We start from the raw sequence: 25,180 nt of genomic DNA, 5'->3' as shown, positions 1-25,180 counted from the left end.
GGAGATACAGTAGTTTATCATATTTGCACCTGGCCATTGCTTGCATGACATTCATTTCTGAGTGAGCTTTATGAGTTTTAAAACACTATGACAGTATGACAGGTGTGAAAAGGTTAAATTATCGACACTACAAAAGTTAGAGGCTTTTCTCATGGTCAGTTTTCAGTGTTTTTAGAAGCCTATATGGATTAATATTTAAAATGGAAATTTCAAAGATCACAAAGAAATTATTATTTTTTATTTTGTAGTATTAAGAAGAATTCTAACAATAAAATGGCACTTCTGTAATATATAATAGAGTGAGCTGTATTTCTCTACTCACCATAGACAGTAACAGTGAATCTGTGTTTAGTCTCTGAACTGCTGTTGCTGATCTTAACTTCATAAACTCCAGCATGTTCAGTTCTGGTGTTCATGATGGTCAGAGATCCAGTCTTCTTGTCCAGCTTCAGTCTGTCTCTGAATCTCCCATCAAGATCATCAGGGATCATGTTGTTCACTCCATCAGTTTTAGCTATAAGATTCCCGTTAGTTCCGAACCTCCAGAATATCTCTTCATCTCTCTGTATTTCAGTGAGACCAGAGTTTAGAGAGACTGAATCTCCCTCCATCACTGACACTGACTTCACTGCATCTGTGTCAGCAAACACTCCTGAAGAACACACAGACACAGTCTCTCAGTCACACATTCAACTTTAAGTTGTTTTAATGAAGCTTCAACTGAAGTTTGAAGGGGTTTTGAAATTATTTAAAAAATGTGAGAAGGCATAAAGATAGAAATGAAAAAAGATGGAAACGGTGGAGAACAGTTATCTGAACCTCTTCTTATATTGTACATTTTTATTTTAGTGTTAAGAGATACACAAGTAAATTCAACAGTGAGGTGGAACTGAAGTTCATTAGAGCTCCACATAAACAATATGCAACTGTAAAAAATTATAAACTTGTCTTACTTACCAACCAGACAGCAACAGCACAGACAGCAAAAAGCAAATGTGTGAAACATTTTCAACAGTTCAGTGGTCTGAAATAGTTCCAGTCAGTCTAAACCTGTGAGTGTCTGCAGTGAAGATGTGTAGAGAACAAGTGTTGACAATCTTAACTATTCGCTAACTTCCTCCAGACTGAATTAGGCCACGCCCCCTGCCTCCAAACACACGCCCTCTCTCTGAAACCCCGCCCACAAATGTTGTGTTGTGTATGTCTGTGCATTATTAGGTGATGTTGGTTTTGTCAGATCTTTTAAAGATTAATCTCAGCAGTTGCTTCACTATGAAAGTTTCATCTACAAGCATTTGACTGTGAAATAACTAACAATAATACTAAAATAAAATATTCATATTCATGCTAAGAATAGTTTAAAATCAACTAATTGACTTATTTCATATTGTAGCTTTTCATAAATTTAACAAATGTTTCCATTTGCCACATTTATGACTTTCTGAAATTTGAATATGAATATACAAGGTCTAAGATCCCACGCTAATGGGACACTAATCACCATTATGGCGACTTCAAAACAAATACAGTGGTAAACAATTACATTTCTTACATAGACACACACTGAACAAAAAAATAAATAAATAAAATGATGACAGCACAGCTTGACAAACGTTTACCATTAATGAAAAAAAAACATCAGCTGAAGTAACATGTTTAACCTGAAACAGTAAATATGGTATATTGACTATAAACTATACAATAACATGCTTAAATTGTAATAAACATGTAATGTATATTAATTCATTTTACAGTTATCTTTATGATTATGTAGATGATGTTATTAATTTCACATTATTGATAGTAACTCTTTGATTCTACAGCATGAAATCTAACAGTGTAATTAGATGTGTAATTAATCAGATAATATGAAGTATCTCAATAACACATTGTGTACACACAGTCATCGAGGATCAGCGGATGATTCTCAACAATGTTGTGGTTCTTCTTGGAACTGGTTTAGAACTCTTTGTGATTTTTCTTTATGGAGTTTTTATGGAGAAAATGAATGTGAAAAATTGCTCTGTCACTGTTTCACTCTTTTCCCTCAATGAACGTTTGTGTGATATGACCATTCTTCTGTCTGTGTGCAAATAAACTGTTTAAATGCTATAATGGTCATTATTTGAGCAAATTATACCCTATCATTCCCCCACAACACTTGTGATATACAGCATGTGTCACATGGGGTGATACTTGTGCATCTTTTTAAAAAGAAAAGCTTGATACTGATCACAATTCACTGCCAGCATGGACGAGTGCGAGCGGGACTTTTTTTTTTTTTTTAATCTTTTGTGGTCCATAAACAGAAAGAAGTGCACACAGCATTAGAAGAACACCAGGGTGAGTAATATATGACTTCATTTTCACTTCAGGGTGATTCAGGGTGGTTGGACTTCTATTTCAGACAATAGATGGCGCTCTATGCTGTGATGTGCACAGTTTGTTTAAAGAAGAAAGATTTATTTCATTTTAATTTGAGATTTAGACCTATGAGTGTATGCCTCTGTATATCCTCTGTCCTGGGCATAAAGCGATGATGCCAATATATAATTCATAGATGTACATTTTCTCTGTGTACAGCACTTTGGTCGTTTTTAAATGTGCTCTATATAAATAAACTGAACTGAACTGAAATGAATTCAGTAGATGCTATTCAGTTTCATCTTAAGATGCTTTATTGGCAAGATATTTTTAGATTTATATTACCAAAGCATATGCTTATACAATTAAAACAGTCCAAAATTAAGAACCATAAAGACATAAAGAAAACTTTAAATGACAAAAATACAAAAGAGACACCAGTAGAGAATAAAGTGGGGAAAAATGAAGAAATTAATCTTTTTGTACATCATAGGCCTACACCCTATTGAACATTTTCGAGTAATGAACCATTGGAAATTGTTGGTAAGCATCAGTGATTTGCAAATCTGCGCCAAAAAGATCTTTTTATGTGCGTGTAATAATAAACGCCATTAAACAGATCCGATTCACTCATAACGGCTGTTTATCAAAATGCATAAATCGAGTGTATTATTGGATGGTTAAGTCAATCTTAGGAAGGCTAATTCCTGGTAATGAACACTAGATGGCGCTCTAGTGCAGTATACCGTAAGTAGGCTATATATGCTTACGTGCCATCCAGAAACTTGCGCTCTGCAAGTGAACGCCGTCTTGTGGTGCCACCTCAAAGAGGCACAAAATCTCTTTTGGGAACTGGATAGCACCTGCATATTGTTATTCTATTGTTAGTTTAACGGCTTCTGTTGTTCTCATTTGTAAGTCGCTTTGGATAAAAGCGTCTGCTAAATGAATACATGTAAATGTAATAAATGTATAAGCTGTCTGGAACTCACTTTATGAATAAATCAAGCCGTTTCATTTTTTTCTTCACTTTATTTGTAAAGTGTTTGGCTGTTTTTGCCCAGTTCAGTTCACTGTGGGAAACTGCACTTTTCTGCAGACATAATTTATTATAGTGAAGTTTACGATGGTAAAACTGTGGTATGTTACCTTATATATCTAATATCTTCTTTCAAATTGGTAAACTAGCTTAAAATGAAAAACTTATTTGATTTTTCCTTTAATTTTTTTTTATTGTCATTAATTTGAAAAGTATATTCTACTGTACAATAGAAATATATTTGTCCTAATTTGTTCAAGTTATACAGAACTTTTATTTTGGCGGGTTGTAGTGAAGAGCTTGGCGTTTCTGTGTGTATCTGATGATAGTTTTCTCAAATGAAATGGTGTAATGTTGCTGAAGTGACTCTCAGAGCAGCTCTGCAGATCAAGTTCATGTGTTCATGAGTGTGTGTGTATGCTGTGAGAAGCTCCTCTCTCAGTAGCTGTCAAACTTTCTTAACTCTATTGAATATTTAGGATATGCTTTTTGAAAGAGAAAGTTTCTGTTTGGCTACATAAATAATGTATATTTTATATATAAATTATAATTAATTGTATAAAATTACATTTCAAACTGACGTGATGACTTAGCACTGATATAAAAAAAAAGATAACTGTCATTTATGGGGTGGGGGGGGGGGGTACTTTTACCATAAGAATACAAGAAAACATGAAGATGAAGAACATTTCTGTTGTAATTTTCTTTAGAAAGCAAAAGGCATAGGACAGGAGTGTCCGGTCCTGCAGAGTTCAGCTCCAACCCCAATTAAACACACCTGAACCAGCTAATCAAGGTCTTACTAAACTTCCAGGCAGGTGTTGAAAGGTCGAGACAGTGGCCCTTCAGGACCGAGTTTGGACACTCCTGGCATATGATTTATTTATTTATTTTACTGTACTGCAGTTCTACCTGGTGACCACTTGGGGAAACAGTGGCACTACTAAGACTTGTTCTTGGTGCATACTGGCACCAAGAAATCAAATTGACCCCAAATCAAACTGACATGTTCCAATAAAAAATAAGGTCTTATTTTGGAATTTGTTGATGGTAGCTATAATAACAACACAAATAGGGTCTGTAGTTTTGGTTTAACATTAGAAGATCCATTATCAAAGAAGAATCACAGAAGACCTGTGTGTTTTTAGTGACCTACGAGTCAAATTGAAACCTGTCGTGGTCTCATTTATTTTGATCAACAAAGAGATATGTGGTTTTGTTATGTTGAGTGGACAAATATGTTGTGCGTGTGTCTATTGAATGTCTCGTGTGGTTGAAGGGCTTCTTCCTGTCCTGATTAACATCACAGACTGTTTTCCTGTTACACAATACAGGTTAACTGTTAAAGTAGTGAATCCATCAGCAATAATAGGCTATTTAAATTATCAGCACCATTTACCAATGATAATTTACTATTATACAAACACATGTAACCATTAAGAGAACTTGCACTTTAGTCACAGTTTATAATGTAAAATATTGGGAAATGTCTCTTCTTTCTATAGAAATATCAGCAGGTTTGACATGTACAACATAATATGGTTGGTTGTCATAACTAATCAAGAAAAAAATTTTTTTTAGCAACATCTTAATACCTAATAAGTACTAGAATAAGTTAAACATATGCAAATACAAACACAATCACAGTCAGTGCATGAGAACGGGGAGGGAGGTGGAAAAGTGTAAAGGGGGAGGGGGGGATTCACACTTGGTTTCATCTCAAGTGAAGTTTCCTCAGAACGGACAGCCAACTGCTGATAAAAATGCTTCACGTGTTTGTTTTCTATTGTTTGTGCTTCTGGCGTCTCGATGGTAAGTTAAAATGTGTTTTTAGCTTTTCACTTCATGCAGTTTTGTAATGGTGTAAAAGGCCTACTGTCGAAAATTACTAAAGGGTTTATATTTCCTTACAACATTTGTCTAAAGGTCTTCAGCGACGTCATAGTCACAGCTAACAAAAATATGCTCTAAAAACATTCCCTTTAAGTTATCAATGTTATTGATATGTAAATGTTATTTCTGAATGTAAATTAACACCTTAGTTATTTTTAGAGATGCTCTTGCTTTTGGTTATAGTTCTAGCTTTGTCCTAAATGACAATCTTATCAATCTGTGGTATTACTGAGACAGTTTGAAACAGTGCAGTGATTGACAGTATGTGTGTATTTGAGACTTTATTTGCATTTGAGATTTGAGACAGTGCTCGAAGTGGACCGGTACGCAGTAACGTTATCAGCACTTCTAGATTTTAATCTTTAGCGCATCTTTACTTTTTCTTGCATATCGCCACTTCTCACATTTTGTCAGTGATGTGCCGAATTCTGTGACCCTAGGCGCTGTTCTGAACTAATCCAACTTGATCCCAATCCTAATCCCAACCCTACTGTCACTACAGTGCCTATAGGGTCACATAATTTGGGTCACAGTACTTTGCCAGTCAGAGTCAAAGCGAGAGTACCAGCACTTTTTTCCCCACTTAAAGAATAATTCCGGTATTTAGCACTTTGAGTCTCTTTTCTGGCTTGTTTTGGATGAACTAGAGTGGTGGACACAGAAATGTTGACGATGGGTCCTGTCTCGACTTTTTGACTCTTTTAGAATCGCTTTTGACCGCTTCAGAGTGGCTGTCTACGGGCATGCACGAACATGTCCTTAAAACAACCCTTAACGTTCGCTTTCAAAACTGTGCAACTCACCGAATGGTTAGTGGTGTTCGTTGATGTTCCAAAACAAGTAGCGTAGCGAAATACAGTTTCTGTCGTGTTTTATTTGGCATTTTGTAAAATCCCATTGATTTCTGTTGGAGGACTCATTGCTCGTTGATATTACTGCGCTACCGGGAACGGAAATGACTGACGCTCTTGCTAGTTGTTCTTGGAAGAATGAACTCACAAGGTGACGAGCACACAGAACGCTGCTGACAGTTTGAGACGATGTGTGATTGCTGGTATTGCGCAATAATACCCCCGCACAGACGCCGTCTGCAGTGCCCAAACATAACGAGAATTATTTACGTTATTGGCCGTTATTCTTATGGAGATTCTCACTTCCGAAAACGTTTGAGCACATTTTCGATTCGCCATACATTTTCGTAAAAATGCCAATATTTGAAATCTACACAGTTGATTTCTCGCATCAAATGTTCTCAGAGGTGAATTTAGTGATGAAATAGCGTACGAAATTGTAGAAAAACGACTTCTATTGACCTGCCTCTCCTTCCTCGAATGCTGAAATGAATGCTGGGATATTTCTGCCGTCAAGTTCACACAAGTTACCAACCGTTGCATCCTCGGTAAAATGGGCGTGTCAAGAACACTTCCGGGATTTTTAACCGTTCTTGCCAAAATGCAAACTTGTGTATTGACTAGTTGCACGGCGACCGTTGACGTTCGAACTTGAGTGTGCGCGCCAGTACTTCCGGTGATCTGACAGCGAGAGCGACAACAGTGACCGAGTTGAATGTTCACACTGCATTTTATGCAAACAACTCTTATCGTAGTTGTAACTCTATATTTACAGTAGGCATAATTGTCATTGCGTATGTGTATGCAGCATGAGTCAAATACAATCTTCTGTCCGTGAACAGTTGTATTTCATTCATTAATCTGACTATGCATCCGTGCATTTAATTGCCATTGGCTCGTATGATAGTAATGGATCTTAGTATTTTAAGTGATAATTGATTCTATAAACAACTATAAAAGATAATTTTCGGCTTTCTCCGGCTCCCCGCACCGGGCGTAATGCGAAACCGGAAGTGTCTACGCGTACACTTGCTGATCCGAATTCCAAAATGGCGGCCACGTGCAACTAGTCAATTGGGACAGTACTTGGGCAGCGACTGATGACGTTTCACAAGTCCACAAGAACACAAGTACAGACAAGAACGCATATTGAGAAACGGCCTGACTCTCTCTCTTCAGACTCAAATATCGAGCGGAAGTTTATACGCGGTTGTGAGGTATCTGAAAAAATAGTTCCACTATAGCAAATAACACGGATTGAAATCATACATTGTGCCGATATATTTGTTTTTATTCATCAACGAACACCACTAACCACTTGGTGAGTTGCAGTTTTGAAAACGAACATTAAGGGTTGTTTTAAGGACATGTTTGTGCATGCCCGTAGACAGCCACTCTGAAGCGGTCAAAGGCGATTCTAAACGAGTCAATAAGTCGAGACAGGACCCATCGTCAACATTTCTGTGTCCACCACTCTAGTTCATCCAAAACAAACCAGAAAAGTACGGAAGCGTATTGCATTCACTTGAGGAAAAAAAATCTACTCTGTTTTTCTGAATTAATGAGTTAATTATCTCAGAATTACGAGATCATTTTTCATTAAAAAAATATTTTGTTCTGTTTTTCTGAATTAATGAGTTAATTATCTCAGAATTATGAGATAATTAAGTCATTAATTCAGAAAAACAGAGCAAAATTTTTTAAATGAAAAATTATCTCATAATTCTGAGATAATTAACTCATTAATTCAGAAAAACAGAGCAAAATTTTTTAAATGAAAAATTATCTCATAATTCTGAGATAATTAACTCATTAATTCAGAAAAACAGAACAAACATTTTTTTTAATGAAAAATTATCTCATAATTCTGAGATAAAGTCATTAATTCAGAAAAACAGAGCAAAAACTTTTTATTCATGAAAAATGATCTCGTAATTCTGAGATAATTAACTCGTTAATTCAGAAAAACAGAGCAAAAACGTATTTTTCATGAAAAATTATCTCGTAATTCTGAGATAATTAACTCATTAATTCAGAAAAACAGAGTAGATTTTTTTTCCTCAAGTGAATGCAATACGCTTCCGTAGAAAAGAGACTCAAAGTGCTAAATACCAGAATTATCCTTTAAAGCACTGCCTTCAGACATTAAGGAAAATAAATCAATTTTTATTAAACTTTCCATTTATAACATCTTCCATAACTACACACTTTAAAACATCAGTTCCATTTTGCTTCCTTTGTGTAATGCTGCTTTGCATTTTCTCTTTCCGTAAGATCCCAATGACTTGAATTCAAATCTTTTAACTTTTAGATTATTGTCAAATTCATTGAAGCTTGTTTCTGCCACAGGAAAAAAATAGGCAATTCTGACATTATTTATCAGAATTCTGACTTTATATCTAAACTTGGAATTCAAGGAAAAAAGTCAGAATTACAATTTATAAACCCGGATGTTGCATGTTCAGCGTTTTGTGTATCATGTGTTTCTGTTACTTGGATTTTTTGGTTTCTTTTTCCTGTTTTCTGTTTCTAGTGCCATTTTGTAGTCAGTTTGTAGTTTTCTTGTTTATTAGTTCCCCGATTGTTCCCAAGTGTGTCTTGTTTATCTTGTCTATCTATGAGTTTCACCAGTTTTACATTGGAATTGCAAGATATAAACTTGGAATTGCAAGAAATAGTCATAATTAATTGTCATTTTTATTTAATCTGTGGCTGAAACAAGCCTCCATAAAATAGAATGACTTTTATTAATGCCAAGACTGTTCTTGAAGTCAAACAAATGTTTTTCTAATGTCTTCAACACAAAATGCAGGCTTATAATTTTTACGTAAAATGAGTAATTTCACTGCAAGTATGAAAATATACATTATACTTACCAAGACAATTAATGAGACTTAACACCATTATTCAGGACCGTTTTTTTTTTATTATTAATATTAAAAAAGATATAAAAACAAATCCATGTTTGGTATTTAATGAGGCTTAAATTAATTTCAGACAAAAAATTGCAGTCTCTCTTTCACATTATAAAACTGTAATGAAACCCACAATCCCAACATATTGGCCCCTGTCCCAATTGACACCCTAAACACTTGCGAGTCCATTTTCGTAATACAACGACCAGAAAGGGCGTGCTCACAAACACCATTCTCAAACCTAAAATGACAAATGGGACACCCTACGGTCTCATGGACTTAATGGACACACGCACACGAAAGTGCACATGAAGTGTGTCATTTGGGACAGGGCCTTGGTTGTCCACTAGAGGACAGAACACGTTCAAACACCTGTTTTGATCAAAACAGTTAAACTGTAACTATATAATGTAACAGACATGAAAAATACATGACATTAATATCTGCATAACAGACAAGATCACGGTTAATGGGAACACATTCCATCAACCTTAAAATAACAAAAAAACAAATGTTAGTGTGGAGTCAGAAGAAACCCTTTGTCATTATTGTCATTTTTCACAGGCATGCAGAATCATTTCAAACACATTTTCCAGGGTGATAGATTTGAAGGCTCGCTATAGACGAGAGCTTTCAGAGATCTGTCCATCCTTCAACAGTGAGTTTGTCTCCTCTGGCACATCTTCTCTTTCTGAGGAATTTGTAAGATAGTGTCAAAAAAGTGTTGATGTTACAATTACAACTACTCAAATATGCTTCAAATATAGAAGAGGGACAAATTTAGCCAATAAATCCAGTAAAATGTATTATTTATTCAAACTTTATCACACTGACAGATTTGAGCTACTCACCTTGGACAAGAAATATCTTGGAGACCATACTTCTCCCATTCCTGGTGATATTTAGTTTATAAACTCCAAAGTCTGTAGGTCTGATGTCACTGATTGTGAGATATCCAGTTTTGCGATCCAGGTGAACTCGGTCATCATGATCGCGACAACCGCTATTGTTCAGTTCATCCAGTCTGTCGATGACTTCAAAAGGATTCGTTTGATCTGTGCCTGATTCTACAAACATCCACTGTAAGACATCACAGCTTTGTATTTCAGTGAGGCCAGTGTTTAGAGTGACAGGCTTTCCCACCGTCACTGACACGGTCTTCAGTACAACTTTCTCAGCAACGACCTCATCTGCTGAACAAACGGGAATGGAGGTAGAGATTAAACATTGTAGTGGTGTTTAATAACAGAATAGACTCAGATACACTGCTAAGATATGCTGCTGCTGCAGAAATAGACAGCAGATCCAGGCAGGTGGAGCTGGGGAAGGTGGAGGGTTTCAGAGGAACCATTGCAGTGCTACCCTACAGCAAACACTGAGCCATAATATTTCAATGTTGAGCAAGCAATCTCATTGGCTGCAGGTTCAGCACAGGGGCCAATCATCTTGTGCCATGTGGTAATGATGTGATGCTTGTCGATTGAATGTAAAGCCTGCACCCTTTAGAGTTTCATGACTGAACTAGTGATGGGAGAAACAAAGCTTTTCAAAGCTTCAAATCAGTTCATCAAATTGCTTTGCAAAATGATTTGAATTTCGAATCGTTCAAAACACCACACCCGCTGGTGACCCCTACTGGTCAGAACAGTGGAAATGCAACAAAAACTCAGGCTAAACATGCATAAAAACAGCTTTTTACAAACCCATTGCAAATGTTTTATTGAAAAAAAAAAAGCATCAAATGCAATGAACTAATCATCAAATACCATTAAATATTAAGTGTCCGTATAATACGTGTTCTTTTATAAATGTTTATGGGTTTTGTTTGTTCCATGGATGGTTCAGCTAAACAGGCCAATAAGAGACTATTAACTACTATTATTCCTTTAATAATATAAATGTCCCATTAAACATCTACACATGTATAAAACTGATCAGGGATCGAGTAAAAATCACAGACACTTGTTCAATGGTTCGCCACTAGCGGGCAATCTCATTGAATCTGCATGATTTCACAGAGATCAACGCCTCACAGCGGTGAATCATTGAAATTTCAAAACATTTTTTAAAAGTTATGATGTAACAAAGCCTCATTTACTTTGACAGTTTGATAAACGCTCCAATACATTGATTCAAAACAAAAGATTTGTAAAGGTTTCAAAGCTTCATGAATCAGTGTTTCAAAATCGCCCATGACTTAACCTTACTATTCTTTTTTTCACAATAAATCTCACATTTTCTATTATCTAAGTGTAGATCAAACTTACCCATGTGATCTGTATTTCTATATTTTCTGTGGATGGTGAATATCCCAACAGCAGCCACGGCTAGGACAATTACTCCAACACCAACACAGATCAGCACTATATGACTGAACGATAAACCTCCTTCTGTTTTGATCGTTGACTCGTCCACTGTAAAACAGTAGATCAGAGTTAACACACAAAACGTGTGACTATATCCAATAACTGAGATCTGAAATGGGTCAGCTTACTAAAAATACTGATGCTGTATTTATGGAAAACCTGAGAACTGGAATTAAAGTTGAGAGGTATTAATAATGTGGAGCAGAACAAATCAGCGCTGCCATACCTGCACATGTGTGACAGAGTGTGTTGATGTCCAGATGTGTGGTCTGGTTGCTGATGGGATTGTTCAGCACACAGCTGTAGGTGTTTTTATCCTGATATTCCACCTCCAGAGGTAGAGAGAGACTGATGCTGAGATCAGACGCACTGATGCTGGACAATACACTGATTCCTTTGTACCAGGAGAGAGTCACATGGCTCACATTCACCACTGATGAACACACCAATGAACAATCTGATGATGATGATGATGATGATGAAGAACAGTGTGAAGAGTTACTGATGATGACAGGAACAGGCAGACGAGCTAGAAAACACGAGAGAATAAACAGACAATGATCATATACAGGTGAATCAACCTTTATTTAAATATTTATCTGAATAGAGGCACCTTAATGAAATAGTTTTAAAAAAATTGACATATATATATATATACACTTTCTACTAATCAGACTAACTGCAGAAAGGGGAAATCAAGGGAAGAGTCACGACTGTGAAATTTGACATTATTGGCAAACACATTTTACTCCAATCATGTGACGCATTTTTGACTGAAACAAGATATTCAATGAGAAGAATAGTGTAGCAATTAAGGGAGTTTTTGGCATGCAGTGAGTTAAACCAAAATTCACTTATTTGATTCATAACCTGAAGTACTAAAATTTTTATTAACTTTGACTTGACTTTGACTTAACCACATCATTATGACTTTTTAATGTCCCAAAGCAGATAATTTTTGTCTTCCATGGTTTTAAGTGATTCACACTATCTATGTCTCTTTAGGTTGCTTGTCTCAAATTAACCAACATATGCCGGGACTGTGACTCGGGTCTCATTTTACCCTTTACAACAGAAACCAAATACTGTAGGTTCAGATTGCATTTAGGATAATTGAATGATGGGCTCAGTGGAAAAGTTACCAAGGTAACTTCTCAGTTTTACTGCTGACTTGACATACTGACAATATGTCCAGTATGGAACAATAATGCAATGAAGTCAAACCGAATGCAAACTATATTTGAACTACTCACCATAATAAACCATAATACTGAATTCTTTGGGTAGGACCTCTTTTTCGCCAATGATCTGTAATTCATAAGGTCCAGCATGTTCAGTTGTGATGTTTGTGATTGTGAGATCTCCAGTCTGATCATCTAACTCCAGTCTGTCTCTGAATATCCCATCAAGAGCATTATTGTATAATGAGACCTTATTGATAATTTTGTTGATCTGAGCTATACGAGTGCTGTCAGATCCAAACGTCCACAGTATCAGCTCAATCCTCTGTGTTTCAGTAAGACCTGCATGTAGAGTGACTGAATCTCCCTCCAACACTGACACTGACTTCACTGGATCAACACCAAACACACCTGAAGAACACACAAACAGTTTCTCAAATTGAGATAATTTCTGTCTAAACAATTTCATGAGACTTTAAGGGATAGTTCACCAAAAATGAAAATGATCCCATGATTTACTCACCCTCAAAGTCACGAATGAAAAAGAACATGGATGTTCTGCTAACATCTTCGTTTGTTTTCAACAGAAAATGTTATGGTCATATACAGTGATTGGAAGGTCATTAGGGTGAGTAAATCATGACAGAATTTTCATTAATTTTGAACTATTCCTTTAAGTTTTATTTGCCTAATTGTGACCCTGGACCACAAAACCAGTCACGAGTCGCACGGGTATATTTGTGGCAATAGCCAACAATACATTGTATGGGTCAAAATTATCGATTTTTCTTTTATGCCAAAAATCATTAGGATATTAAGTAAAGATATCTTCATGATATTTACAAAATATCATGAAGATATTTTGTAAATGTCCTACCGTAAATATATAAAACATTTATTGTTGTGAGTGAATGCAGCACAATTACGAACATAAATGAACTTTAAAGGCGATTTTCTCAATGTTTCGATTTTTTTGCACCCTCAGATTCCAGATTTTCAAATAGTTGTATCCCAGCCAAATATTGTCCTATCCTAACAAACCATACATCAATGGAAAGCTTATTTATTCAGCTTTCATGTGATGTATAAATCTCTCAGCTATTCATTCTTTACAGAAAAAAAAATCCGGTTTAAAGAAACAATAATAAAGAACAAGGTTTAAAGAAACAATAATAATGGTTATGCCAACATCAGCATTTTAATGAGACTTGTTGCCTGGGGACAGTTAAACCACCTAGTTTAATTACGGTATTAAATTAAGTAGCCTAGTAATTAAAATATCTTTGTAATGGACAAAACGATATAGCAAACTGAAAGCGAAAGTCTCTGAGGTTTTTAAATTCTGTACTCACCTTTAAAGAGTAAAAGGCAGATAAATAAAACACAGATCATCATACTGATCTAGATCAGAGTGAAATGTGTTTTAAAATAATTAAAGATGTAGTGTATTTGTTCATCGGCTCAGGTGTGTTCTCGGTTGTTTATCCTTCAGGTAGCTCTCCGTTTCTTAAACGCGCTGACAGCGACGATTAACATAATGTTCTATCGAATTAGCCGATATCTAACAACAACAGATAGACTTCATTGGTGAATCATATTCTTAATCATCGCTGGTAAACTAGTAAATCTGCGTAATTGCGAGGAAAAGTTCGGAAGTAAATGTCAGGAAGTTCCATAGATCGGAATGAAGGATGGACCATGTCGGCTCACATGACAATGTGACGCATTTATCCTCACTCAAAAAAAAAAAAAAAAAAAAAGAACTTTAATTGTTGCTAGTTTTACCGAATTCTCTCTTGTCCGTGTTAATGCGTGTAATCACGTGAACTTAAAATACTAAAGTATTTTACTAAAAGTAGGCCTATCTGTCAACGTAACTAAGGAAAACCAAACGTCAATAACAACATGCAAAAGACAATATTAGTGAGTCCTCGTGCAAGGTGCCGCTTTTCCACATCCTGTAATATTTACTAACTTGTTCAAGTAAATTTATGGAATGCTAAGCAGGGATGAGCTTCGCAGTATATAGGCTACATTGTCCGACAGAGGGCGCTCATCCTGCACTCTCAGAAAAAAAAGGTACAAAAGCTGTCACTGTGGCGGTACCTTTTCAAAAGGTATACCTTTGTACCTAAAGAGTGCATATAAGTCCCTCAAAGGTACATATTGGTACCAAACTTGTACATATTAGTACCTAAATGGTACATATTAGAACCCTTTTGAAGGGCACTGTCCCAGTGACAGCTTTTGTACTTTTTTATCTGAGAGTGTGTGATCTATGTGTGTTTTAATCTACAGTTCAACCTAATGACCACTTGAGGATAATGGTGGATATGACTTGCTCCGAGTCCGTGATGGCTGGCATGATGAAATTCTGATGAAAAACGAATATGTTCTTATGAAAAAAAAGTGTAGCCTACTTTTGTTGGTGTTGGTTTGTTTAACAGCAAAGATGGTATTAGTTGGTTTAAGTTTTTATTTTCAACACATTTGATTACAGCAGACCAACAGAAGACCTTTTCAATACACTGTCACCACCAGCTCAATTTCTGAGTCAAACTGAAACTTTCTGTGGTCTGATTTCTTAAGATCTACAAAGATATAGGCTAGGTCTAGTTCTGTTGAGTGGACAAATAAGTTGTGCATGTGCTTATGTTTCATGTGGTTAAAGGGCTTTTCCTGTCCTGCTAACATTATCATAACAGACTGTTTTCCTGTTACTCAATACTGGTTAATTGTTAAACAAAGTAGTGAATCCATCAACAATAATATGCTATTTAAAATTAATTGCCAGCATCATTTAACAATGATCATTTACTATTTAATATACAAACAAATGTAACCATTATGAGAAATTGCACTTTATACACTAGTAATGGTATTATTGGGAAATGTGAATTCTTTTTTTAATAGGAAATATCAGCAATTTTTACATATACACTGGTTGCATGTCATAACTAATAAAAATAATATTTTCTACCACCAGTTAGATTCGTAATAAGTACTAGAATAAGTTAAACATATGCAAGTAGAACAAACACAATCACAGTCAGTGCATGAGAACGGGGAGGGAGGTGGAAAAGTGTTAAGGGGGAGGGGGGTTCACACTTGGTTTCATCTCAAGTGAAGTTTCCTCAGAACGGACAGCCAACTGCTGATAAAAATGCTTCATGGGTTTGTTTTCTTTTGTTTGTGCTTCTGGCGTCTCGATGGTAAGTTAAAATATGTTTTTAGCTTTTCACTTCATGCAGTTTTGTAATGGTGTAAAAGGCCTACTGTCGAAAATTACTAAAGGGTTTATATTTCCTTACAACATTTGTCTAAAGGTCTTCAGCGACGTCACAGTCACAGCTAACAAATATATGCTCTAAAAACATTCCCTTTAAGTTATCAAAACGTTATTTCTGAATGTAAATTAACACCTTAGTTATTTTTAGTGATGCTCTTGCTTTTGGTTATAGTTCTAGCTTTGTCGTAAAAGACAATCTTATCAGTCTGTAGTATTACTGAGACAGTTTAACAACAGTGCAGTGATTTACAGTATGTGTGTATTTAAGACTTTATTTGCATTTGAGGATTGAGACAGTGCTCGAAGTGGACCGGTACGCACCGGTACGCAGTACCAGCACTTCTAGATTTTAATCTTTAGCGTACCTTTACTTTTTCTTTGCCAATCAGAGTCAAAGCGAGAGTACCAGCACTTTTTCCCCCACTTAAAGCACTGCCTTCAGGGAAAATAAATATATTTTTATTGAACTTTCCATTTATAACATCTTCCATAACTACACACTTTAAAACATCAGTTCCATTTTGCTTCCTTTGTGTAATGCTGCTTTGTATTTTCTCTTTCCGTAAGATCCCAATGACTTGAATTCAAATCTTTTAACTTTTAAATTAGTGTCAAATTCATTGAAGCTTGTTTCTGTCACAGGAAAAAAATAGGCAATTCTGACTTTATTTATCAGAATTCTGACTTTATATCTTGCAATACTGACTTTATATCTAAATTGCCAGTTATAAACCCGGATGTTATATGTTCTCCGTTTTTTAGGTTGTATCCCAGTTCTTTCCTGTTTTCTGTTTCTAGTGCCATTTTGTAGTCAGTTTGTAGTTTTCTTGTTTATTAGTTCCCTGACTGTTCCCAAGTGTGTCTTGTTTATCTATCACCCCTTGTGTGTGTGTAACCCCAGTGTTTCCTGTGTTCTTGGTCAGATCTTGTCTGTTGTTGGATGTGTCGTTGGTGTCCTCAGTTCTGCTCCTGGGATTCCTGGTTTCTGCTCCTTGTGCTTGGATTGTTGTTTGCATTTGGATTCTACTCTCCGAATAAATCACAATGGATCCAGCAGAGAAACTTCTGTTCCTCTGGCAAGGAAAGGACTCTGTAGAGGAATATACAGTTCAGTTTTGTGCACTGACTAACTGTATGAACTGAGAGGAGACCGCTTTCAAGATATTTTTTTAATTTTGGGCCAAGTGAGCCCCTAAATTCAACTCTTCCAGGCGGAAGCTACAAACTCACAAGCCCGCTCCTAAGCCCAGTGTCCTGAGTCCAACGGTCTAAACTCTTCCAAATCCTGTGGTCCCAAGTCCAACGGTCTCAGTGTTTCCAAGTAATCTTAAGTCCGGTAGTTCCAAGTCAGACGGTCCCAAGTCCATTGGTCTCAGCACTTCCAAGTCCGATGGTCTCAAATCAGGCGGTCCCAAGTCCATTGGTCTCAGCACTTCCAAGTCAGGCGGTCCCAAGTCCATTGGTCTCAGCACTTCCAGGTCAGGCGGTCCCAAGTCCATTGGTCTCAGCACTTCCAGGTCAGGCGGTCCCAAGTCCATTGGTCTCAGCACTTCCAAGTCCGATGGTCTCAAGTCAGGTGGTCCCAAGTCCATTGGTCTCAGCACTTCCAAGTCCTGTGGTCTCAAGTCAGGCTGGCCCAAGTCCATTGGTCTCAGCACTTCCAAGTGAGGCGGTCCCAAGTCCATTGGTCTCAGCACTTCCAAGTGAGGCGGTCCCAAGTCCATTGGTCTCAGCACTTCTAAGTCCGATGGCCTCAAGTCAGGCGGTCCCAAGTCCATTGGTCTCAGCACTTCCAAGTCCGATGGCCTCAAGTCAGGCGGTCCCAAGTCCATTGGTCTCAGCACTTCCAAGTCCGATGGCCTCAAGTCAGGCGGTCCCAAGTCCATTGGTCTCAGCACTTCCAAGTCCGATGGTCTCAAGTCAGGCGGTCCCAAGTCCATTGGTCTCAGCACTTCCAAGTGAGGCGGTCCCAAGTCCAATGGTCTGAGCACTTCCAGGTAGAGGTCTTCACAGTGAACCCGAGACCCGTCGACCCGGGACCCGACCCGGGACCCGTACGGGTTCGGGTCTATATGTTAAATGATCAGCCGGGTCCGGGTCGGGTCCGAATCTATTACTTCGGGTCCCGGGTCTGTTTAACATTGTGTGTAATACCCGTGCGATCGGAGTCATCAGATCAGACTCGGAGAAAACCCGGTCATGATTAGACACTGCTTGTGTGTTTTTTTTTTTTGTAACTTGCAACTTGTAAAATTAGGACACTCAAAATAAATTGTGTTAAAAAGAATATTTTAGGTTGATCCAGCTAGCGCGGATGTGCAGTCTCAAACGCGTGTCATGTTTCTATGACAACCAGTTACCAGAGCTTCAGTGAGGGACCGCCAAACCGCGCTTTAGATTTTACAATATAAATTAACCGTCTTGTTTAATCTTAAAGTTTTAGTGGTCAGATTCAGACTCGATGCACAGCAGAGAGCACGAAGATGATAGCAAATAAATAACGTCAGCGGCCATGGCACTGAACGAGCAATCGTTATTATAGTTCAAAAGGGCAAACAGTCAAAGTTATTATGCGAGTTAACTCGAGTCAGAATGTAAGTTACAGTACATGTGCAAAGTTGCATTTGTCATCCGTCACCGTGACATCAAGTGGACTTTTGAAGCTGAAATAATGAGTGGATTAAGCTTGGACTTGGGATAACGAGAGGAATAACATGAATAACTGTCTTGTCGGAGGATTGTAATGCATGATCACAGCCAGTCAGGTAACGTTAACGTTACAAGGAAGGGAGAGGAGACTAGCACTACCCTACCACGGCTCCTTAAATTAAGACAAAAAGTTGTATTTTTCGCAACAGGTTTATTGACTTGTAATAGCAGTTTAAGGTGGAATATGTGACAATCGGGTCCAGTCGGGTCTGTGTCTTCCCGGCGGTTTCGGGTCCAGCTTTTATAATAATAGACGGGTCCGGGTCGGGTCCGGTTAGGCATTTCTCGGATCTTCACGGGTCCGGGTCCAGTTTTTTAAATAACAGACGGGTCCGGGTCGGTTCGTTGTAGCACATTACGGGTCTCTTTCGGGTTCGGGCACGAATTTTTGGACCCGTGAAGACCTCTACTTCCAGGTCAGGCGGTCCCAAGTTCATTGGTCTCAGCAATTCCAGGTCAGGCGGTCTTGAGTCTGGAGGTCCCAAGTCCAGTGGTCTCAGTGCTTGCAAGTTTGGTGGTCCCAAGTCCAACAGTCCTGGAGGTCCTACCACTCTCACCTGTACTGCCTTTGATGGCTAACACCATCATGTGTTTGTGGCCTGCACACACTCCTCGGCAGCTCCTCCTGTCATGACCACGGAGGCAATCCCTGAACTCTCTGGGCTCTCCCTCTCTGTTCCACCGACTCTGCCATGGCTTCAGCTCCACTGACTCCGCCCTGCCTTGGCTCTCCACTTGGCTAGCTCTGCTTCAGTCTCCAGGCCTATTTCATCACATGGGCCTGGCTTGCTATCCCTTCCCCTGGTCCACCCCCGCTCCACCACCCTCCGGGACTCTTGTGTTTTTGTGTTTGGTCATGGAGCATCTGGAATCTGCTCCTTAAAGGGGGTCTCTGTCACATGTTTTGTGTACCATGTGTTTCTATTATTTGAACTTTTAGGTTGTATTCTGCCTGTCTTTTTTCCGGTTTTCTGTTTCTAGTGCCATTTTGTAGTCAGTTTGTAGTTTTATCACCCCTTGTGTATATAAACCCCAGTTTTTCCTGTGTTCTTGGTCAGATCTTGTTCATTGTTGGATGTGTCGTTAGTGTCCTCAGTTCTGCTCCTGGGATTCCTGGTTTCTGCTCCTTGTCCTTGGATTGTTGTTTGCTGAAATAAAACTGCATTTGGATGAGTTTTCACCATTTTTACATCGGAATTACTAGATATAAACTCACAATTGCAAGAAATAAAGTCATAATTGCAAAATATAAAGTCCCAATTAACTTTTTATTTTTGTTTTATTCTGTGGCTAAAAGAAGCTTCCATAAAAATAAAATGACTTTTAATAATAGTATAGCAATTTTAACTGAAACTAATGATCCAACAGAAAGTTACTTCAGTACTTTAGTCTGTGATTGAGAAAGTGCCCTTGTATGTTTCAGGTGTGTTTGGTGTTGAGGCAGATGAAATGGAGTCGGTGTCAGTGATGGAGGGAGATTCTCTCAACCTACAGACTGGTGTGAATAAAATACAAGAGGACGATCTGATAATGTGGATGTGCGGAGACGACTGCATCGCTAAACTCAACATATCCTCCCAAGTCATCTCTGAAAATAATGAGAGATTCAGAGACAGACTGAAGCTGGATCATCAGACTGGATCTCTGACCATCACACACATCAGAACCACAGACTCTGGGTTTTATAAAGTACAGATGATTGGACATAATGTTTCAAAGAAAACTTTCAATGTTACTGTCATTGGTGAGTACTTATAGGTAGAGGTTCCAAATGAAATTGACATCACAGACCCTTTATTAATATTTCTTCCATGTTTTCCAGCTCGTCTTCCTATTCCTGCCATCGCTAGTTACTGTCCTCAAAATCCTTCATCATCATCAGGATCATCGGTGTCTAAATGTGTGCTGCTGTGTTCAGTGTTGAATGTGAGCCATGTGACTCTCTCCTGGTACAAAGGAATCAGTGTATTGTCCAGCATCAGTGCGTCTGATCTCAGCATCAGTCTCTCTCTACCTCTGGAGGTGGAATATCAGGATAAAAACACCTACAGCTGTGTGCTGAACAATCCCATCAGCAACCAGACCACACATCTGGACATCAACACACTCTGTCACACATGTGCAGGTAGCATCAAACCATCAATTCAACAGCACATCAGCAGCATACTATCAAATAATTTTATATATTGATATTTTCTGTTCTTTTTTTCCCCTTCAGAATGTATCTGCTGTTGTGATTCTAATAAAGCTGTGATCCAATTGGTCCTCTCTGTTCTGGTGGGCGTGGCTACTGTTGCTGTTCTGGTTTATGACATCACATCCAGAAGAGCTGAACAGAAAAGAAGAGCTCAGAAATCAATCTCAAACTGATTTAGCCAACTAACCGAAATTTTAAAAGAATATCAAGAATAAAACATTTTCTCTCTAACAATTTTTTTTTCTATGACACACTTTTACAAAACTAGAGTGAAATACAAAATATTTGTTTATTTTAGCATAATATTGGGAGGGGGAAGTTTTAAAATTCTCTAAAACCCTCTAAAACAGCATGACATAAGTCTTGAACAATCATATTTTTACTTAACGTCCGTTTCTGCCACAAATTGGTCTGTTCTTTCATCTACGCTGTGCTTACTAAACATCTTCTTGTGTTTTTGTGGTCTGGTAATGTAGGTAGCAGACCTGTTTCTGTGGCCTGTCAGCATGTAAGTGTTGGCAGGAAGTGTTTTGTTTTGCAAACTTGTGACTTCTGAAGAACCTGCCCTTTAGTGTCAGGACATTGCCTCTTTAATGTTGTTACCCACAGTGTTCAGAAAGTTTTCTCAGTTGAGCTTCAATGTGTTAAACTTTTGAACTTTTGGTGCACATTACACACCTTTGTTTGAGTCAGGGGCGTTTGATCATCACTGGCACACAGGCCCACATACATTTTAATAAAGTACCTTAAAATGTTTCGGGCACTCTAGGAATGTTTTTTTTTTTTTGCAAAAACACCAAAGCATTCAGTTCTGGTGACTTTGGGAATAATATTTATTTATTAATTTTCTTTAATGATATTATGTAAGAATGTGCTGCGGATCATTTAATAAGTTCAATTTTACCTTAAATTCACAACAAGCATTTTCGTGAGCAAAATTAATAAATCAACCAATAACTCAAACTCAAAAAGCTTTCAGTGATGCTAAATTAAACCACAGACGAAACGATGCCAAATTACAAGAAATAACCAAACATTCTTTTAACAGTTAACAAGCTCATGTTATGGATCAAATAAGTGGCAAGTAAATTATATGTGGAAAACGGGATGTCCTCATTCAGCTAAATAATACAAACTCACAACTCATCATCACAGCGAAAGCGTTAGCATGGTAGTTTTATCTTCTTGCAACGTTGCTGATGAATAATGGACTGACTGACCCCAGCAGGCACAGCCATCATAAGACATTGCAAAGTTAAATATAGGTTCTGATGTCAGTGTACCTTCATAATAAAAAATAGATAGACCTATTTAAGGGAAATTCTTTTTCCTACCCTTTTTTCCCCTCATATATGTTTTTTTACATTTTATATGTTTTTTTAAAGAAACTCTTAAAGGGACAGTTCACCATTTTTTTTTTTTTTTTTGTCATCATTTACTCACCCTCAAGTTGTTCCAAACCTGTATGAGTTTCTTTCTTTTGTTGAACACAAAAGAAGATATTTTGAAGCATTTTGGTAACCAGACTGTTGATGGACCCCATTGACTTCCATAGTAGGAAAAAAACAAAATACTATTGAAGTCAATGGGGGAAGTCTGGTTACAAACATTCTTCAAAATATCTTCTTTTGTGTTCAACACAAAGTTGTTTTAATCAGAATTTATTATTTGGGAATCATAACTAGAAATTGCTCCAAAATTTGTTATTATATTAATTATAATTCATTTTATACTGAGGTTCACAAAATTATTAACTGGTGTCTATCAATCACATAAAAAACACACAAATGAAAACACACATTAGCGTTTATTTCATAACAATCATACTGTGCTCCAGTTGACACACTTTACATTTGCAATACAACTGCAAAATACATTTTAAACACGTTTAATGAATAAACAAGCCCTTGTAACCATTATAACTATTTAAAACTGAAAAAAGTGTAAACCTAATAGTGGACTTTTGTAGATCCATGTGGTATGATGTCAAAGCCCCAACCCCTGGTTCACTGGGGATTTTCCAGGGTTTTAAAATGGGGTTATTTCAATTTATGAGTAAAAGAAAGCCTGTGGTAAACATAACTTGACGATACTTTGACATTACTTTGACGTTTCGTTCTGTTATGTAAACTACACACCCATTTTGAAGCAGTTATGTTCATTTATGAAAATGTATGTTTTTAATAAGTAACTAGATAAGACTGTGTGGGGTGTGAGTTTGGTCTTGATACTATCAAATATTGGCTGGATTTGTGTTTATTAGTCCAGTCAACATTAGCCATTCTGAATGTTGACTGGATTTATAAATCACCCATATTTTAATGTTTTTTGTTTCAAATATATTTTTGCAGACTTAATAGAATATGTTTTCTTAAAGGGTTAGTTCACCCAAAAATGAAAATTCTGTCAGTAATTATCAACTTTGTGTGCGTTGTGCCTTGGCACGACACAGCGCGGATGAATCAAATGTTTTGAGGAGAATGTGTGGCTCTTAGTCACCGCGCCGGTGTGGATACTGTCATTTGCAATCACAGATTCTACTTTTTGGAAGTATGACCAACATAAAAATTTTCACCGGAAAATGTCGTCTGAACAAGTAAGTAATATCCACTTTTGTTCTGACCAGCTAAGGGGAAAAAAGCATTGCAGTAAATCGCACTGATTAAATCTAGCGATCGCTTATCATATCACATCAAACGGTGCAAATTATACTTTGTTCTCAAATTGTTAATGTTAACAACATCAGCATTGCGTGAATACATTTAATGCCCTTCCGATATTTGTCCTTGTTTTCGCATGGGCTGGTTGCAGTCTCTTTTTTTCTCCAAAGTCCGAAGTCTTTCGCGTTTTACAGCGGGTGAATCTCCTGGTGATTGTGGTTTGAACCTTTCTGGATCCGCCATCAAATTAATAAGTTTATTTATATCAAGTGTTGTGAGAAAAGGCTATAAATCTCCACCTCAAACATCCTCAAACTCATAGCCGACTAGCCGAGACTCTTCTTTATGTGTACAGATGTGACGTAATGACGCAAAGACATGCTCGAATTTCCCGCGGAAATCCTCCAGTATCACTGGAGTTAAAAACATTATTACAAGCTTACCGTTTTGAATCGAGCTACTGCAAGCAGAGAGTGTTGAACACTGGCTGGTTATGTACTTGCTCAAAAAATTATTTTGGATCATTTTTAACCCAAAAAGCTACGAACTGCAGCTTTAAGATCATCAAGCGACAAGAATATTTTTTGTGTGCAAAAAACCTCCAGAAATAACGACTTTATTCAACTCTTCATTTTCTTCTGTGTGGGTCTGAGTGAGTTCACGTAGTGTAACAGCGCAGCGCTTCTGGGTTGTACGTCAGAACGTAGGCTCACTATTGGCCAGCATCACACACATCACACGCATGACCAGCGTCGGCCAATAGTGAGCCTACGTTCTGACGTCCCAGTACAACACAGATTTTCATCAAAAATATCTTAATTTGTGTTCTGAAGATGAACGAAAGTCTTACGGGGTTGGAACAACATGAGGGTGAGTAATTACTGACAGAATTTTCATTTTTGGGTGAATTAACCCTTTAACTAAGCCCAAGCAAGAATATTAGCATTTTAAAATACATTGGCATTTTTTACAATAAAGTTTTATTAGTCGATAAAATGTATTTTATATTTCATAATACGGAGTGCATGTTTTCACAGTAAATGTACAAAGAGCATCTCAAATATCACAGTATGTAAATAAACACTGGCCTGACTATTAAAAACTCAATATGCTCACTAATATTTACACAAACATTAATGGCAATATCTCACTCTCAATTTATTATATGAAATGCAAAAAACCTTGATACTGTTTATGTATACAATACAAGTTTCATAACTGTTTTGAGACTGTCATGTTGAGTGATTTTGGTCCAGAGATTAGCATAATGAAAATGTTAGTATATTAAAACCATGTCTTTAGCACTATATTTAGCTAAATATTCTCATCAAATATAGTTATCAACACATAACAAGCACCTGTTTTTGCATAGGGCCACATTACCTGCACTTAATGAATCACTTCTTAACCATTAAAAAAGTGATATGCATGTGTGTAAATCTGTATAGACTAAATCTGCAGACTGGCATTGTCATGTGAAATTGTGTCACCGTTCCCCACCTGACTCCTCCTCATCCTCATTGGATAAAGTGTCCATCGGCTCAACAGTATATGTACTAGTGTTGTTGGGGTCCTCTTCTGGTATCAAGGACAACATTGTCTCATTTAGATTATCCTCATATATTTGTGTGGCAGCTGTAAGAAAACAAAGAAACACAGAAGGGTAAAAGACAGAAAGCCATAGAGTTAAACTGCACTGTATAGCAAATTAAATAT

At 37.3% G+C, this 25,180-nt stretch overlaps 3 protein-coding genes across 4 annotated transcripts in view; 1 reads left to right on the top strand and 2 right to left on the bottom strand.

The window, feature by feature from the left end:
* Positions 1-14,301, bottom strand: part of LOC307169989 (uncharacterized protein) — a 49,929-nt gene extending 35,628 nt beyond the window's left edge. Inside the window, exons 1-4 of the mRNA XM_079890913.1 lie at positions 13,962-14,301; positions 12,860-13,020; positions 12,682-12,736; positions 11,655-11,957 (exon numbers count right to left, since the gene is read on the bottom strand). Of these exons, the coding sequence (XP_079747039.1) occupies positions 11,655-11,957; positions 12,682-12,736; positions 12,860-13,020; positions 13,962-14,004 (562 nt within the window). The 5' untranslated portion in view covers positions 14,005-14,301. The remainder of the gene's footprint in view (positions 1-11,654; positions 11,958-12,681; positions 12,737-12,859; positions 13,021-13,961) is intronic.
* On the top strand, positions 5,105-24,417 carry LOC307170014 (uncharacterized protein). 2 transcript variants are annotated; one of them, XM_079890947.1, is made up of 4 exons: positions 5,105-5,215; positions 20,031-20,351; positions 20,430-20,732; positions 20,826-24,417. In XM_079890947.1, the coding sequence occupies exons 1-4, from the start codon at positions 5,167-5,169 to the stop codon at positions 20,975-20,977; spliced, it is 825 nt and encodes a 274-aa protein (XP_079747073.1). In that variant the 5' UTR covers positions 5,105-5,166; the 3' UTR covers positions 20,978-24,417. The 2 variants fall into 2 exon arrangements, with proteins under 2 accessions (XP_079747073.1, XP_079747072.1); XM_079890946.1 differs by lacking the exon at positions 5,105-5,215 and adding an exon at positions 15,680-15,821 and having other exon boundaries at positions 20,826-22,122.
* Positions 22,594-25,180, bottom strand: part of LOC307169992 (uncharacterized protein) — an 18,235-nt gene continuing 15,648 nt past the window's right edge. Inside the window, exon 11 of the mRNA XM_079890918.1 lies at positions 22,594-25,099. Coding sequence (XP_079747044.1) covers positions 24,951-25,099 — 149 coding nt within the window. The 3' untranslated portion in view covers positions 22,594-24,950. The remainder of the gene's footprint in view (positions 25,100-25,180) is intronic.

This window comes from Squalius cephalus (genome assembly GCF_949319135.1).
Source record: "Squalius cephalus genome assembly, chromosome: 13".
NCBI lineage: Eukaryota > Metazoa > Chordata > Actinopteri > Cypriniformes > Leuciscidae > Squalius > Squalius cephalus.
This window is presented reverse-complemented; position numbering and strand designations above follow the sequence as displayed.